At 40.0% G+C, this 19,409-nt stretch overlaps 1 protein-coding gene across 1 annotated transcript in view; it reads left to right on the forward strand.

The window, feature by feature from the left end:
- The first annotated feature begins 10,132 nt into the window (after positions 1 to 10,132).
- CHMP2B (charged multivesicular body protein 2B) overlaps positions 10,133 to 19,409 on the forward strand; it is a 30,226-nt gene continuing 20,949 nt past the window's right edge. Inside the window, exon 1 of the mRNA XM_052646424.1 lies at positions 10,133 to 10,362. Coding sequence (XP_052502384.1) covers positions 10,329 to 10,362 — 34 coding nt within the window. The 5' untranslated portion in view covers positions 10,133 to 10,328. The remainder of the gene's footprint in view (positions 10,363 to 19,409) is intronic.

Genomic DNA, 19,409 nt, shown 5'->3' on the forward strand with positions numbered 1-19,409 from the left:
GTATCCTGAAATGTATCCAAGAGAATGGGGAGTTTACCCAAAGGACTGACCTCTCATATTTACACAACTGACCTCAATGAGCTACATGAATTATATCCTGGGCACTGAAAGTGGTAGGAACATATCATCATTTCTTCATAAACCAAAATGACTCAATGCCTGCACATTTCTCAGAGCCTGCCTTCCACATCCTTTCTTTATTCTTCTTTATTATTTGCTTCTTTATTAAGACAGATCTATAGGACAGGACAAGCACTGACTTGAGACCTGAGTCACTGGGGTTCCTTGTAGACCTCCCACTGACTGACAGTGAGCTTCGGCAATTCTTTGTTAAAGGTCATGATATCTATTTGTAAAATGAAGAGCTTGTAATAGATAACTTTTAAAATTCCCTTCACCTCTAAAATTCTAGCATAAGTGAATGAAAAAATGAAGAAATAAATGACTGAATAAATTATTGAGCGTTCTGGTCTGTGCTCAGTATCTCAGTCATGTCTAACTCTGTGATCACATGGACTCATCATGGAGCTCATCAGGTTCCTCTGTCCATGGCACTTTCTAGGCAAGAATACTGGAGTGGGTTGCCATTTCCTCCTCCAGGAAATGTACTTATTTCTTACAAAAAAATTGAGTGGCATTAATCCAATACGCATTTTTGAAAAGTACTTAAATTATATGCTAAATGATGGTTGAATATGGTTGACTTGATATAAAGTTTATTGAAAACTTAGTTGTCAAACATGTGGAGGATAAAAGAAAAAGGAAGACAGTCATCTAAACATTTAAATATGTTGATTGTGAGCACTATGAATGCAGCTTGAGTCCAAAATTAAATATCAATTAAATAAAACTGTCATTAAATACAAATGTACTATATCCATAAGAAAGAATTTAGAACAAAACATTAAGCCAAGTCTGTTTCAATGAAAAATTCCATGTCAGGATGGAAAAATTCCATCCTGATGGATCCTGATCTTTTGGACAAAAAAGATCCTGATCTTTTGGACAAAAGACCTTTGTCCAAAGATCTTTACTCCCTTTCACAGAAATCTGCTACAGCTGATGTGAGAAAGCATCAGGAATACTCCCACAAAAATGAAAATAGGATAGGTTAATATTTTGAACACATCTGACTATGATGTATAGTAGTAGAAAAGAGCAGTCTATTCATGTCAGTGGGGTCAACAGTGCTCTTTAGAACCACATGGGTGGTGTTGCAAACCACTGGGGAAACAATCTACAACTCAAATATCCCAAAGAATGCTATGCAGCCCAATGATTCATGCTTTTTATAAAAACATAGCCTCATTTCTGGCAGGCAGAATGCTATTCCTCAAAGATGTTTGCCTCCTAAAGCCTGAAACATATGAATATGCTTTGTTACATGACAGAAGGAAATTAGTGTCTAGATGGAATTCAAGTTGCTAATCAGCTGACTTTAAAACAAGGAAATTTTCCTTGAGTGTCTGACTGCATCCAATGTAATCACAAGTTACCTTCCATGTAGAAGAAGGTTAGAAGACAGTGGCAGAGACAGATTTGAATATGCTAACCTACAAGACTTGAAGATGAAGAAAGGAGCAAGGGCCCAAAGAATTCAGGCAGCCTCTACAAGGAATACATCCCTGATGAAACCTTCATTTTAGTCCATTAAGACCCATTTTAGATTCCCAGGCTCAATAATTAAAATATTACATTTAAGTCACTAAGGTTGTGATAATTTGTAACAGCAGCAGTAGGAAACGCATACAGCATCCTTCTGGTAATAAAGTCAAGGGTAGCCATTCAAGGGAAAAGTTGGGAGTAAACAACTTCTGTACAGCCTTCTTTATAAGTCATATCCTATTCCAGCTGATCTCAGACTTGTACTTAGACTCCCCACATCTCCAAATGCAATAGCTGTTATCATAAAAATGGTTTTAAACTATGAAGACTGTTCTGATATGTGAAATCAACTTTCTATTCTTGATTACAAATTTAACCCTCCTAATACAATTACTTTTCTTGTAGGGTTACTTGTCATCACTAAAATATGTTATTCTTAATTTGGCAATTAATTTATCTAATATTTCTTTATACTTCTTTATGCTGTACATGGAGCAGATAATCACTAAATATGATTGTTGTTTGTACTATTGTAAAGACCATGTAAAAAGTTAGATTCAGCTAGAAAGAATTCCACAACTGAGTCTAAATACATATTAACAAGATTTCAATAAACTGAATGCCCAGATCTCTTCTGAGTGATTGTCTAAATTTTTAAAATATAGAAATGCTAAATTTTTAATTATATGTTTTGAAAAGACTAGTTTGTAGCCTAAATTGTAATTTTCACATATAAAGTACAGAGAGAAGATATGAAATTCTCATATTAAACCCTGAAAATGTGATACAGCAGTCCTCCAGCATATGAACATTGTACATAGATATTACTTATCACTGCAATTGTATCTATCAACAAGGTCCAGTTTATGAACTTTAGACACTCTTACATTTTTTGCACCAAAAATGACTAAAATTATTTTCAAAATTATTTTAATTTTTCATCTACTCTTGGGCATCTTTGAGATTCTGAGCCAATTTTTTGAGTATAACATATTTAAGAAAAAATGAGGCTTAAAATGAGGTTTAAAAATGAGGTTATATCTCTAAATACAATACATTAATTATAGCCCAACTATCTGAAAGATCTCCAAACTTAAAATTTATAGTCATACCTTCAATTAAAGATGCAATTTTGTTAGTGGCCTCGAGAGACCCTATATTGTGACATTTAATTCTTGAGTGCATGTGTGAATGCTCACGTCATGTCCAGCTGTTTTGCGACCCCACGGACTGTAGCCTGCGAGGCTCCTCTGTCTATGGGATTTCCCAGGCAAGAATACTGGAGTGGATTGCCATTTCCTTCTCCAGGGTATCTTCCTGACCCAGGGATCAAACCCACACCCCCTGCATTGACAGGTGGATTCTTTACCATTGAGCAACCAGGAAAGCCAGGGGTATATTTATCTTTTTAAATTGTTTAATTCTTGACATACCACTAGTAATTTTAATAAACTTTTAAGTTCTCTAGAACAATCTTCATGTCTAACTCATTTTTAGATCCCTCAGAGTTACTTCCCTTGTGATTCAGCTAGTGAAGAATCCACCTGCAATGAGGGAGACCTGGGTTCAATCCCTAGTTTGGGAAGATCCCCTGGAGAAGGGAAAGGCTACCCACTCCAGCATTCTAGCCTAGAGAATTCCATGGACTGTATAGTCCATGGAGTCACAAGACGTGACTGAGCGACTTTCAGAGTTACTAAGTAGCACTATATATTTCATAGCACATGTGTTCCTTCACTGTTTGTTACTGAATAAGCAATGACAAGAAAGCCACATAAATGTAGCTTGAAATGAGTACTACTTTAAAAGGTCAACTTATTTGTATAGAAAGTTCAATGTCATTGTTTTAGTAAATTATTCATACTTACTAATTTACCAAGATCTAATATCCAGAGCCTTTCTTAATTTCTATTCATGTGAAATACAAAGTGAGATAGCTATTAAGGTTTATTTTATTGAAGAAGCAAATCCATTACCCCCATGTTGAAGTTCATTTCTATTTGTATGGTAGCAGTTCTGTACTCTAGTGCTCTTATTGGATTGAAGAGCAAATATACACATATGCTGTGTTGTGCCAGGGGGCACAAATTCAGTCTTGATTTACTCATGTGCAACTCCTATTAACACTGAGAAATTCAGGGCAAAGTTTAGTTTATTTTTCAAAAAAGATAACACTGTTACATATTCCAAATAACACAAGAACACTTTGCGACTATAAAACCAATGATGTGCAGCCATACACATTTAGGGTACTCATTTAGCTTTTCATTGACTAAATGTCTGACTTGTCCAACTCATTTTTTATAGCAGATATTTTATAAAGCAAGATTTGACAAAGAGAAAAATGAGGTGAATTTCTGGAACTATAAAAGCATGGAGGCAGAAATTACAGGGAATATTTGAAATTTTAATGCAAAAACATGGTGAACATGCCAAAAATGTGGGAAAATGTTGCATTTAGTTTGCACACATTATTTGTTGCATAAATGTTGCATACATTATTTGGCTTGAAATGGATATACATGTGTTTGAGATAATGCCATTTGAGTGTTTGACCTTTATTTAGTCAGATGGAATAAGTGATGCCTCTCTGTTTTGAATCTGGAGAAGCTGAGAGAGGGGGATCCATGTATAGATATTGAGCCCTGACAAGAGATGGGAGCCAGGAAATGAAGGTAAAACAGGTCCTTCTCCAACGTACCTTTCCTTGAAATCAAACCTTGGGTTCCTCTGTGAGCAAATGTGGGAAATAGCAACCTTAGACAGCCCACACTCTGCTGTCCTGGCCCCTGAGTACACACAACCTACCCATTCACAGTCACATGGTAACTGACAAACAAGAGCCAACATAATTGACTATGAAGCATGAACTCAGCAAAGGAGTCTGTCCCCACATATTCTGACTCGACACCTTGCTAGCTGTACAGCTTTGAAAAGCCTTTTGATTTCTCTCTTAACTGTTATGTGTTTTAAGAAAAGGAAATTTTTGGATTTTACCAACAACTCTTTCTGCCCTAAGTTTCTAAAGTACTTATAAGTGAATCAATACAAACATGAATGAATGTCTCCAGTGATGCATGATAACTTTTATATTTGGGCTACAATTATCCATAATCAAGAACAGGATGGGAAGACTGAATAGGAATTTATATTTTTAAAAAACACTAAAACTTTTACGTGACTAAAATTTTGATGTAATTCAAAAACAGTAATATAATTAAAGGGAGTTCTATCAGAAATTCCATGTAGATAACAAATAGCATAATTTTAGGATCGCATGTAAATAATTATGTCCCACGTGGGTGATGCACAATGAAGAGAAATGAATAGGAAAGCAATATGGATGGTAAAAGTTTGGACATATGATAAAATAACAGAAGTTCAATGTGGAACAGTTGTGTGTGTGTGTGTGTGGGTGTGTGGTCCAGACATAAGTATTGAGATTATGTTGATCTCCTTCTGAGAAATAGAATAGCATGCTCTGCCCTGATTCACATTCTGACAGGACTAAAAGTGGTCCTTTTGATACTATTCTGATATAAAAGAAGAGTGAGGTGAAGATGAAAGCAGGGAAATAGCAATTACATAGATGGTTATGATCTGGAGGAAAGTAAAGGTTACCTGAATCAGGATGATTCAAAAACCATAAAATATGATTATCCTCTGGCTTTACCATATCTTTAAAGGTGAAGCCAATAAGATTTGGTGGCATTACTATTAGGGAATGGTACACCCTATCCCAAGATACTTGGCCTGAGCTATATTTTATTCATAAAAGAATTTCAAAATTTAAAAGAAATTTAGAAACCTTCCAATCAAGCCTTTGATTCTTCAAAAGAATTCTTTCTACCACAGCTTGCTCCTGCTTGAGCACTTCTGTGACAAAACGCTCACTATCTCATCTAGCACACATCCTGTTTTCGAAAAGTTCTGCTCTTTTATTTATACTGAGCCAAAGCTTGTCCTGTGATGGACACGTATGCTATCGTCATGTATAAAAAGAAATACATATTTGGTCTTCATTTCTGACATAAAGCTCCTAAAATCCTTGAAAATTCATGTGATAAAAGCAATAAATATGTGTTGACATTCATAACAAACCCCTTTCAAACACACCAAGTTTATGATAATAAAGTGACTTTTGTAAAGCTTCTAAGGATGGGGGCTGTTCATGAGAGGAACGAGCCATGTGTTAGAGGGTTGGAATTTTGAGTCTCCTTCCTCCAACCTCTGGAGAGGGAAGAGGGGCTGGAAATTTAGTTCAGTCATCACTGATCAGTGATTTAACAGTCCTGCCTTATAAGGTATTAAAAATCCAAAAGGTCGGGGTTTAGGAAACTTCCAGGTTGGTGAGCCAGAACACATCCACATGCCACCTTGTTTGGGCTCAAAACTCCATGGGGACAGAAGAGCCTTCATTCAGAACTTGGCCCTAGGTATCCCTTCATCTGACTGTTGATTCATATCCTTTAATATCCTTTGTAATAAGCTGGTAGTCTAATGCAGGTGTCCCCATTCTCTGGGGAGGTTGGCTGGGACCTCCTGTCAAATCAGCAGCAGCATTAGATTGGAAATAAAGTGCCCAATAAATATAATATGCTTGAATCATCTCAAACCCCCTCCCTGCCTGCCAGGTGTGTGGAAAATCTGTCTTCCACGAAATTTGTCCTTGGTGCCAAAAGGTTGGAGACCACTGGTCTAGTGAGTAAACTGGTTTCCTGAGTTCTGTTGAGATAATCTAACAAATTAACTAAACCCAAAGGGGGTGCTTCCTAGGTAGCCATAGTGGCAAAGAACCTGCCTACCAATATAGGAGATGTAAGAGATGTGGGTCTGATCCCTGGGGTGGGACGATCCCCTGGAGGAAGAGATGGCAACCCACTCCAGTATTCTTGCCTGGAGAATCCCATGGATAGAGGAGCCCGGTGGGCTACAGTCCATAGAGTTGCAGAGTTGGACATTACTGAAGCAACTTAGCACGCATTCAAAGGTGGGGGTGGGTGGGTTATAGGAACATCAAGTTTATAGCTGGTTGGTTAGAGGCACATTTAACAATCTGGACTTGCAACTGGCACCTAAGCGGGGGGCGGGGGGGGGGAGGTTGGTGGTGGTGGAATCTTTCGGGATCTGATGCTATCTCTGAGTAAACAGTGTTGGAATTGTTGGAACTGAGTTGAATTGTAGGACACCCAGATGGTGTTGGAGAACTGCTTGGTGTGGAAAAAAAATCCCACACATGGGAGTTGGAGTTAGAGTGTAATAAGTGAATGATAAGAGATGAAAACCCTGGTAGGAAGGTGGGTAAGAGAAAATGGTGGAGGAACGGTTTGTTTCTTCATAGTATGTCCCCAACACACATGGTATGTGTCATTAGGAATACAACAAATATTTTTCAATGAATAATTTGGAAGACTAGTCTTGTGTCATAATCATCATAGGATATTAAATCATTATTTCTTAAGATTTAAAAATAACATTAGAAAGTTTTATCTGTCCACTATGCTTATACTTCCCTGGTGGCTTAGACAGTAAAGCGTCTGTCTACAATTCAGGAGACCTGGGTTTGACCCCTGGGTCGGGAAGATCCTCTGGAGAAGGAAATGGCAATCCACTCCAGTACTATTGCCTGGAAAATCCCAAGGACAGAGGAGCCTGGTAGGCTACAGTCTATGGGGTCGCAAAGAGTTGGACACAACTGAGCGAATTCACTTTCACGCTTATACACGTTTCTTTTGGATTCAGTGAGTTTGTAAGTGATAATGCTGGTTTTAAAGAAATGAAAAATACCATAGTGTTCTACATTATGACTCCTTGAAAGTGAAAGTCTCTTAGTTGTGTCCCACTCTTTGCAACCCCATGGACTGTACGGTTCATGGAATTCTCCAGGCCAGAATACTGGGAATGGGTAGCCTTTCCCTTCTCCAGAGGATCTTCCCAAACCAGGGATCAAACCCAGGTCTCCTGCCTTGCAGGCGGTTCTTTACCAGCTGAGCCACAAGGGAAGCCTAAGAATACTGGAGTGGGTAGCCTGTCCCTTCTCCAGTGGTTCTTCCCCACCCAGGAATCGAACTGAAGTCTCCCGCACTGCAGGAGGATTCTTTACCAACTGAGCTATCAGGGAAGCCCCTATGACTCCTCGGTGTCCTAAATCTCAGTTATATTAAGTGTACATGGCCTTTAATAAGGTGGAGGTGGTAGTTCAGTCTCTAAAGTTGTGTCTGACTCTTGCGGCCCCATGGACTGTAGCCTGCCAGGCTCCTGTGTCCATGGGATTCTCCAGGCAAGAATACTGGAGGGGGTTGCCATTTCCTTCTCTGAGTGATCCATAAAATATAAACAGGTACAGTTTGGACACCAATGAATCAGAATAGATTCCACTTTGCTTATCCAGCTATCAGCCTGCTTCAAATTAGGGAAGAATGACGCTATTCCAGTGCTGGGTTTAAATACTACACATCTCTATTTTGTCTTTATTGTAATGATGAAGCCCCATCTTGAGCTCCTGCTGTGCACTTTTGGAAGGTCTTCCATATGGTTGCTGCTAAGTATTTTGGCATTTTCCCAACTGTTACAATTGGGTCAGTGGGGGGGATTGTGTAGGAGTAATAAAACAAGGGTGACTGCAGCAGGGAAGAACAGGATCACTACACACAGAACAGCTTATTGCCTCTCAGGCATTCAAGCACTACTCAGTGCCATTCATTACAACAGGCAGCTAGGGTAAACTGCCTCTTTGCCACAGAGCTTACTCCAGGAAAGGCCAGGCCTTGGGCGCACAGACTGTGTCCTGCTTACCTTTTTTTCCATTTCTTTACTTTTTCACCTTCCCACAATATCTCAAATAACCTGAGGAGTAAGAGGATTATACTTTTCCTGAGAAAAGAAAGTTTTCCTGAGCAGATTCTCAGCTAAATTTCAGTAGCAACGGCAGGAAGAACAGTTAGCCCTGAGGGCTTTGATGTCTCTGCTGCTGCTGCTGCTAAGTCGCTTCAATCCTGTCAGATTCTATGCGACCCCATAGATGGCAACCCACCAGGCTCCCCCATCCCTGGGATTCTCCAGGCAAGAATACTGGAGTGGGCTGCCATTTCCTTCTCCAATGCATGAAAGTGAAAAGTGAAAAAAGTCGCTCAGTTGTGTCAGACTCTTAGGGACCCCATGGAATGCAGCCTACCAGGCTCCTCCATCCATGGGATTTTCCAGGCAAGAGTACTGGAGTGGGGTGCCATTGATGTCTCTAGAGGGGGATAAACGAGGAGGGGAAATCTGACTACCTCAAATACTTAAAAATCCTTGAGACATAATTCATAAAACCAGAGGTGATTGATAATACTGATACTGTTATTGAGGTGTCTTCCTGTCAGAAATCACATCTTTGGGGAAAAAATACTATTATTTTCATCCTGTGGAAGGCAGTGTTGCTTAAAGCACTAACAGACTGGGAGGAAAAGAGTTCAATGCAAAATTAAAATTATAAATAGCAAAGTAATATATTAAACAGAGATGCGTACAAATACAAACACACAGAGAGTAAAAGCGGGGTAAGGAGGGAGGGAGGGAGAGGGAAACATACATACACACACAAAAATGAACAATGAATTTTAAGATCTTGATCCAAAAATAATATTTCCCATATTTACGCTTATACACAGGATTCTTTAAATAATTCTTTATGCTTTTCCTTGTACATAATATAAAGCTTTTGTTCCACAGTGAACACCAATATACAGGTATGTAACATTCTAATAGGTTCACCGTGTAGCTATATATTTTTCTTGAGCAACTGCAAGAAACAGATATTAAAAAACAGAGTTGGAGACATTTAAGCCGGTGTACAACAAATGTGTGTGGATTTCTTTTTTCTTGTTTCCAGTCAAGAGCACTAAATAAAAAACGTTGCATTAAGAAAGTTGCTCCCCACCCTTCTCCCGGCCACTTCCAAGCCTAGAAACCGGATCCCTGGAGACCCACACCGGGTAATGGGAGCCCCGGGCCCAGGGCCGCAGTGAGCGCCTTGGGTCCGCAGAGGCTGCGCGGGTGGGCGTCGGGGAGATTGCTGAGCCACTCACCGCGGAAAACTCCCAAGACAAACACCACCAGGGCACGGATCTCAGCATTATCATCAGCCCCTGCACTTATAAAAGGCTTAATACAGACAGCAAGGGCATGGTCATAAATCAACTGGTTCCAAGACGACCCACGCTTGTCCTAGGGCTCTGGGGACCCCTACTTCCAGCTTCTTTTGGGCACGGAGAGCGCTAAGGATCATCTCTGTCCGCATTCAGCGTGGAACCCGGACCGAGAAGCCACCTGACCCCGCCCGCGATCCCCCAAGTACTGCTAACACCGCTAGCGGCGCATCACTCCCGGCGCCAGGACCCCGGCAAGCTGGAGAGTGGGCAGCCGCTGAAGTGAGGGCAGCGGCCGCGGCTTCAGGCGGCGCAGTGCGCAGGCGCATGCGCAAACCGCGCAGGCGCCGCCTAGAAGTGACTTCTCCAAAAAGTGTCTTAGTTCGCGGTCACCTGAGCTCCGGGCAACTCGGCTGCGGTAGGCTTCGTGGATACCCACTCTCCGCGGGTCCTGACTGCAGACCCCGCCCTCTTCAATTGCCCATCCGCTCCGCCATCCCGAACCTTTCGAGAGTCTGTCCTGTCCCTCCTTGTTCTTTCTCACTCGCGGGCCGGATCGGGCCGAGCCGGGCTGCCCGGGTGCGGTTCCTGACCATGGCGTCCCTCTTCAAGAAGAAAACCGTGGATGGTGAGTTCCGTGCCTGGCCGAAAAGGCCTAGCTCTGCGTTTCGCAGGCTTATTTGGGGGACTTCCGGCCTTGACTCTTGTTGCTGTCCCTGGGGGCGGGGCTGGATCAAGTGGCCCCACAGGTGACCGCCTTCGTGCGTCACTTTTCCACTTCCCTGTCTCTTCGGACTCGCCCTACCTCAGTCTCACCTGGGCAGTCTGGCTTCCTCTGTCTGATAACACAATCCTTAACAGCCCCGCCCCGTCCCCAGGTTTCTCCTTCAGCTGTATCCTGAGCATTTCCTGGAGGCAGGATGCGGTTGACCCTTGAGTGTCATTAGACTTAGTGATTTGATGAATTTCTTGTTGATTTCCTCTGCGTGTTTACTGCTCCTTCAGTTTGGAGCTGTACTACTTCGGAGCATCCAAACCGGAACCCCGTGTTGACGTGGGGGGAGGGTGTAATAGGCTCCAGTTACCAAAAGAACTTGGGTCTGGACCTGTCTTGCCCTGGGAACACACCATCAACAGAGATGTGAAATAAATGCTTCTAGACTGACACCAGTAGGAAAAGAGAAATCCAAGGGAGGTACCTGGATTTACTTTTCATAGTTGACTTCTGTCTCGTATAAATACCTTGCTATCTAAAGTAAGAAATGTGGTTTGCATTATCTGCGTAGACGCTTGTGTTTGAATATGCGTGCATTGCTTCGGACATTTAACTCAATGTCATTTTAAGGGGAAAAAGTGAATACAGGAATATACAAATTGGTGTCTGTAAGCAGTGAGTGTCATATATGCTTATATAGCTGTTTAATTAGCCTTGATGTTTTCATTGACTTTACCAGGAATCAAATTCATTCAAGTTATTTAGAAATCGTGTTTCACATTACATGTTGAGTCTAGGTTGTTGCTGATTCAATCAAAGAATCACTTCTTTGTAAGGGTCTAACTGCCACAAAAGGAGCAGTGGTAGCTAGACAGTGATTGGTACAAACAGGGTGCTCAATCCAGACGTGGGGTAACTCCTTCATTCCTTTGTATTGACTGTTCCAGTGCTGCCACAATTATTTTTTGGAGGATGACAGAGATAGCATCTTTACCCTCCACACTACCTTTTACTTCAGCACATGTCTTTTTACCCCTAATTTGTCACACAGCATAATACTGTGTGATACATAAAATAATTTTTGGTTATTCTGAATGGATGAAATTGACTTTTTATTAACTGAGAAATACCACTTACAATATTTGCAATAACTATCAAGTTTGGATAGGAAGTAATACAATTATGTGAAATGAGTTTTATGTGTATTTTACCTGAGAATGTTAATCTTTAACATGACACTTTATTTTTTCAGTGTTCAGTAACAACATTATGGTTTTCAATTATTGTATAGTACTCCAGGTGGGGGGGGGGTGGGGAAAGGTGTATTTATTTTTTGGTTAAGTCTCATAGAGTGAGAATTTAGTAAACAGAGGGAAAGGGTTGCATCTTCTTACTATGATATTACAAATTAATTTTTTTTAATTAACATTAAAAGCCAAACATCCTAGCTCTAATTGCTTGATGTCTGTCAAATTACAAAGACATAAAAATCAGTTCTATATTCTCAGTGCTCTGCTTCCTGGTGCTTTTGGCAATCCAGTGACTATTGTACTTGAAGTATAGAGCAGGAAAAAAAAAAGACAATGAAGATGTGCTGTGAGGGTGTTTAGCTGTATACTTATTTGCAGCTGGGTTAATTCATCCAAGAAATGATGTTTTTGCTGAATAGACTTACTTGCGAGAAAAAGATCTTAAGGACTTTTGGAAGGAACTATACTACTGACTTAAAGATCTGAGTGTGAAATTTCTGAATATAAATTTGGCCATTATGTACCTTGTACTATAACCAGCAAACTGCATACTTGATGTTTTCTTAAATTATCATGTCAGTTGAGATCAATTAATGACATCTTAATTGTAGATCTGTACTTTTGTTACTTTGATCTGGAGATTTGCTGATGCTTTTATTCTTTATTTTCTCAGAAAAAAAAGAAAGATGTTTTGTTTAAAAGGTGACAGCATTCATCTTAGCAATAATGAGGCTATATATTTTGAAAGTGAATGTATTCTTATGCATGTCTGCCAGATCCTCAGACTCGTTGATTATTGATCATAAGATCTTTTACTGTATGCTGTCTTTTTACCTGTTTCAGCAGTAATGAAATTCTGATATATAAGAAAAATATGTAACTGCTTATAGAGCTGGAGAATAATTGAATCTTTCTTGTCTCTTTGGATTGGCTAGAAGAGTTGCATACTATATCATTAAAGAATACTGCATATGTAAATTAAAAAGGGAGAAAACATTACAGCATTTATTACTATTCAGAGTTATGTTTAATTCATTTTTGACACAAAGATGAACAAGTCTCTGCAGTGTATACTTTGTTACAGAAATTAATGAGAATTGTAGCTCAGTGCTAAGGAAGAGAAAGATTCTTTTGAATTTGAAATTACAGTTGACTACTTGCTTTTCCTTATACTGATTTCTAAGAGATATATATGTATGTATACACGCACATGCACAGACACGTTATATAGGCCTTTCCCAGTAGCTCAGCAGTAAAGAATCCGCCTGCAATGCAGAAGACGTGAGAGATGTGGGTTCCATCCCTGGGTCGGGAAGATCATCTGGAAGAGGTCATGGCAGCCCACTCCGGTATTCTTGCCTGGAGAGACTCCATCAGCTGAGGAGTCTGGCGGACTGTGGCCCATAGGGTCATGAAGAGTCGGACACAACTGAAACGACTTTTGTATATATATGTACATATATATATATATATATACACATATACATGCATATGTGTTTTTGTTTTGTTTTCCTTTTGTATTTTTTCCCTAAGTGGACTAATGGTGACCTATTTTGTAAATCTAATTATGAACCTGTAAGTCAAGATGCCATGAGGACTTGTGAATGCACAGCTAAATATGCCTGTTAAAAAGTAAAGCTCTTTAAGCACTATATATTTTTTGTCTGTTATCCTCAACAAAGACAAATTTGAGGTGCTAGTCTAAGCCAGCCGGAGAAGGCAATGGCACCCCACTCCAGTACTCTTGCCTGGAAAATCCCATGGATGGAGGAGCCTGGTAGGCTGCAGTCCATGGGGTCACTAAGAGTCGGACACGACTGAGCGACTTCACTTTCACTTTTCACTTTCATGCATTGGAGAAGGAAATGGCAACCCACTCCAGTGTTCTTGCCTGGAGAATCCCAGGCACGGGGGAGCCTGGTGGGCTGCCATCAATGGGATCGCACAGAGTCGGACACGACTGAAGCGACTTAGCAGCAGTCTAAGCCAGCCACTGTGTTAGCATATTGTATCTTATTTAATTCTTACAAAACCTATAAGCACTATTGTAATCTCCCTTTTATAGATGAGGAAACTGAGAAGCAAAGGACTAAGTAACTTGCCCAGGATCACTCAGCTACTAAGTGACAGAGTCATAACCTCCTCTCTTTGAGCATTATCATTGTTATTTATTTCTTACTGAAAAGCCTGTGGCACAATTTAATTTTGCGTTTCTTGCTAAGTACATGGACTTCTCAGCATTTGGTAGATACCATGTAAGGCATACCTTTTGTCTATAAGGCAAAATTTTCTTAGAGGAAATATTTTCCCTTAACCCAGTGTTTTCTTAGGAAGTATTTTCCAACTCATTTTACTCTTCATCGAAATCTTTCAGAGGACTGGTGATGTCTCCTATCCCCACTTCTCTACTTCTCTGATGTCCCCGCCCTGCCCACCTGCCATTGTACAGCAGTTTGACTTATATCTCATGTAATAAATGAGATCTTGCTAAGATCATCAGTGACTTCTAGATCACTGAATCCCATTTTTAGTGATCATCTCTTGGGCTATGTTTTGCATTTGATTTTGATATAATTTCTTCCTTGAAATTCTTTTTTGGTTTGCATAACATAACACTGTCTTCATTTTCCACAGATTCTTCTGACTACTCCTTTTCCTTTTATGTTTTTCTTTTCTTTCTTCCTTCCTTTCTTATTTTAACCTTGCCTTTAAATGTTAGTGTTTTTCTTGGTTCCCTCTTGGATTGCCATTATTCTAACCATACATTTTCTCCCTACGTGATCTTATCTAAACTCTTATTTTAGTTATAACCTGAGTGCTGATGGATCCCAATTGTGTATCTTTAGATATATTTTTCTGAGTTTCGGATCATTGTATCTAATAGTTTGCTAAGTATCTCCACCTTGATGTCCCAGAGTACCTCAGATTAAAAGAGGTCCCAAAAAAGATTCATCACCATCTTTTTCAAGTCAGTTCTTTTCCTGGGTTTTCCTCTTCCAATGTGTAGCAGTCCTTGATTTTGCCCTCTACCTTTAATTAATTACCAAGTCCTCCTTTTGTCTCTTAAATGTTTGTCACATATGAGCTTTCTTTTTCTCATTCAGGTCCCATTTATCTTAAACTTTTTTACATCACTTTTCTGTGTTTCCTTCTTGTAGCTTCATAGCCTTTAAATCATTCATCTGTAAAGTTGCCTGTGTGATTGATATATATATATATATGAAATCCAAATCTGACTATGCTACTCCTCACTATAAATCCATTTATTGAGTCACTAGCATGAAAGGATCAAGTGAGTGCCATGCTTGATCTGTTCCTTGTCTTGCTTACTAGCCATGTCATTTCCCTAAGAACTCTTCTCATATTCATCTGTATTTACCATACTCTTTCTCACTCTGATGTATTTTTAGTTATGATACGTTTATGTGTAGAGTTCTCATTTTTTCTTCCTGTAGCTAATTTGAACAGGTTTTTTTCTTTTTCTAGAAATTCTTCAGTGCCACCTCATTTCAGTTCAATTCAGTCGCTCAGTTGTATCCGACTCTGTGACCCCATGAACCGCAGCACGCCAGGCCTCCCTGTCCATCACCAACTCCCGGAGTCCACCCAAACCCATGTCCATCGAGTCGGTGATGCCATCCAGCCATCGCATCCTTTCTCATCCCCTTCTCCTCCTGCCTTCAATCTTTCCCAGCTTCAGGGTCTTTTCAAATGAGTCAGCTCTCCGCATCAGGTGGCCAGAGTATTGGAGTTTCAGCTTCAACATCAGTCCTTCCAATGAACACTCAGGACTGATCTCCTTTAGGATAGACTGGTTGGATCTCCTTGCAGTCCAGGGGACTCTCAAGAGTCTTCTCCAACACCACAGTTCAAAACCATCAATTCTTTGGTGCTCAGGTTTTTTTATAGTCCAACTCTCACATCCATACATGACCACAGGAAAAACCATAGCCGTGACTAGATAGACCTTTGTTGACAAAATGATGTCTCTTCTTTTTAATATGCTGTCTGGGTTGGTCCTAACTTTCCTTTCAAGGTGTAAGCGTCTTTTAATTTCATGGCTGCAGTCACCATCTGCAGTGATTTTGGAGCCCAGAAAAATAAAGTCTGACACTGTTTCCACTGTTTCCCCATCAATTTGCCATGAAGTGATGGGACCGGATGCCATGATCTTCGTTTTCTAAATGTTGAGCTTTAAGCCAACTTTTTCACTCTCCTCTTTCACTTTCATCAAGAGGCCCTTTAGTTCTTCTTGCTTTTTACCATAAGGATGGTGTCATCTGCATATCTGAGGTTATTGATATTTCTCCTGGCAATCTTCATTCCAGCTTGTGCTTCTTCCAGCCCAGCGTTTCTCATGATGTACTCTGCATAGAAGTTAAATAAGCAGGGTGTCAATATACAGCCTTGATGTACTCCTTTTCCTATTTGGAACCAGTCTGTTGTTCAATGTCCAATTCTAACTGTTGCTTCCTGACCTGCATACAGGTTTCTCAAGAGGAGGTCAGGTGGTCTGGTATTCCCATCTCTTTCAGAATTTTCCACAGTTCACTGTGATCCACACAGTCAAAGGGTTTCGTATAGTCAATAAAGCAGAAATAGATGTTTTTCTGGAACTCTCTTGCAAACTATGTTAAATACCTCACTCCTTGTGCCCCCTCCCACTTTTTTCTTTTAACATCTTGATTTGTATTTTCCTGAATGAAAGTAGATCTTCACACACTTCCAAAGTTGGATTATGCTTTTCTTAAGTTTTTCCACATTCCACATTTGGATGGTTGCAGAGAGTCTTCAGCATAAATGGGAATGACTCTACAGCAGTTTAGAATTTAGAGACTAAACGCCAAAATAGTGGCAGTTACTAACCAAGAGTGGTGTTCCCAATATCCAGAACATCCTGTAGTCTACATCTATATTATCACCACCCACCTTGAACCTTAGTTCAAGTTTAGAGATAATTTGAGGACTGTTAATGACAGTAGAGGAACAAAGCTTCTTGGGTTTTGCCTTATTGGGTGCTATTTATGTATGCTGCTTTTCCAGAGTTCAAAACTTGTGAAATTTTGACTAAGTTGGATAAATCTAACAAGAGGGGGTAAAATTTATCATCTACATAAATTAGATCCCCTTCAGAAATATCCCTGCCTTCTTCCAGATAAACTACAACATTCTCATTGTGCTACCTATAGTACCGAGATCTTTCTTTGCATGGTATGTGTTCCCAGAATGATTATTATCCTGAATATTTAAAAACTCAAATTTTGCTTTCTGGTTGGTTTCTAAATTCTTCATACACCAAAGAAAAATAATTGAATAAAGAATTCACAAACACAATACTCTTCTGAGCATTTTTCTGAGCAAAAATATTACAACATTTTATTTATAGGAATGGAGACTTTATTTTCTTCTTTATTTTTTTTGGAACAATTTCAGATCTAAAGAAAAGCTGAAATGACAATATTCAGTGAATACCCATTTTCTCATTGCCTCAGTGTACCAATTATTAACATTATGCCACATTTGTTTTCTCTCCCTTCCTATGTGTGTATGTCTTTTTAAGTACATTTGTACACATATGTGGGTTTTTGTTGTTGAATTATTTAGGGTAAGTTATAGACCTCATGAAACTGTGACAATCCAGCAAATATTTCCCAGAATAGGATATTCACCTGTATAACCACAATGCCATTATGACTCTCAAAAAATTGAATAGTGTATAGAAGTGAAAGTGACAGTGTGAGTCTCTCAGTCGTGTCCTACTCTTTGCGACCCCATGGACTGTAGCCCACCTGGCTCCTCTGTGCATGGGATTCTCCAGGCAAGAATACTGGAGTGGGTTGCCTTGTACTCCTCCAGGGGATCTTCCGGACCCAGGGATTGGAACTGTGTCTCTTATGTCTCCTGCATTGCAGGCGTGTTCTTTACCACTAGCACCACCTGGGAACTCCCAATAGCATTATTTAATATGGAGTGAAATACCAAATGTCCTTAGTTGTCCACCCCCACACCCCCCAATTCATTACTGCTGTTTTTGTTGCTGTTGTTTGTGGGGGAAGTGATTACCTGGGTGATGAAAAGACTTTCCTACTTATGTGGCATTTGAGAGAAAAACACAGTGTTGAGAAAGAAATAGTTATGTGATGATCGGGTACCTGAGCCTTCTAGGCATAGAGAACAGTAAAGTAGGAAGCCCTTTCAGAAGCCCAGGAACAGATGTTTCTGTATGAAATGTCTTTCCTTTACATTTCTCCGTTCCAAACATGATACCAAAGGATGGTATTTCTTTTCATGCTACCATTTTCTACCTTCAAGTCCATCCATTTATCTGTGAGACTGTTCTTTCAAAGGATCTTTCACTCATTCCTTTACTTATCTAAGCTGAGAAATGTCCTTGGCAGTTTTCTGAAGCTGTTATTGATGAGCATGCTAAAGGCTGTGTCTTTGAGACCCACATGAGACCCAAAGATCTGCTGACAGGTGACATCTTAAAACTTCCTTAAATTCCTGAAAACACTGATATTTTAATAATCATGAACAAATTCATTTCAATGAGTTCCTCAGGGCTTGAGTTACTTTTGAGACTTTCCTGGTGGGGGAAAAGCATTCCTTGTTGCTTCCTTTTATGCTACCACAGGGCTAGACTCCTGTTCTCTTCTTAGTGTTCCACCTTTTCCTTTCAAGTGAGTCCTGCTGAGTTTTTCAACTTCAGCCTGGTTTTTAAGCAAACCCCTGGCTGTCTGGACCAAGTACAGAGTAAAGCTGTTGGCATGATTCTCGACTCTCCTTTCTGTTTCCCATAGTTGTTTGTTTATTTTTTGTTTTTATTTTTTCTTTGCCATGTATTAAAACTGGTTACTTACGTGATACATTTTCTTTCAGATTTCTGATATACCATGTCCAAAGCCTGAGAAACAAGTTTGCTTTCCATGTCAAATTCTGATTTCTTCTCACCCACTCTCTCACTGTTATTGTCCTTCTGCCTTTGTAAATTTGGTTTTCAAAGCCAGTATTCTCTAGTTACTGACCTCTAATATTAGTATTTCTTTATTAGTTCTTAACCTTTGAGTTTGTAGCATTTTTGCAGTTTTGTTTTTTTTTTTTCTCCTCATCAACCTAAGGAGATGGTATATCCTCACATGGCCAGTACCTCATCCCCATTTATTGTTCATTGTGGAGCTCCACATGACAGCTTTAGCTGAACTCATGCTCCCAGCTCTTCTGTTCCTAGCCATGATCAGAGTTTATCTAATACTCCTTCACCCACTCTACCAGTGCCACAGTAGCCACTATTTCCTCTGATACTAGCTTGCAGACCTTGCACATAAAATGCAAAGAGGACACTCGCTTTCCTCTTGGATCTTAATCCCCAAAAGCCAGTTCATGGAGATGGTAAAGCAGGATGTGGAAGCATTTTGTGCTCCTTTTTCAATCCACGTGATCGTTAGATTTCAGGATAGGCAATACAGTTGCATAAATCAAAATGATTTTTCTCTGAAGAAATACATTTAAAAGCAGACAATATGGTATATGTTAAGTTAAAAAGTCCATCATGACCTTACAGTAAAGTGGCAAACCCAGTACACGGTAGAGCCGGTGCTGTCTAGGAGACCAGCTTAAACACAGCTGAGTGGTATGAGTTGTGCCTTAGTGTTCCTGAGGCACAGTAATCCTGACTGCAAGCTTGAGCTCCCTCCCTTCGCTCAAGGAGAC

Source organism: Budorcas taxicolor, chromosome 1, assembly GCF_023091745.1.
Source record: "Budorcas taxicolor isolate Tak-1 chromosome 1, Takin1.1, whole genome shotgun sequence".
NCBI classification, from domain to species: Eukaryota; Metazoa; Chordata; class Mammalia; order Artiodactyla; family Bovidae; genus Budorcas; species Budorcas taxicolor.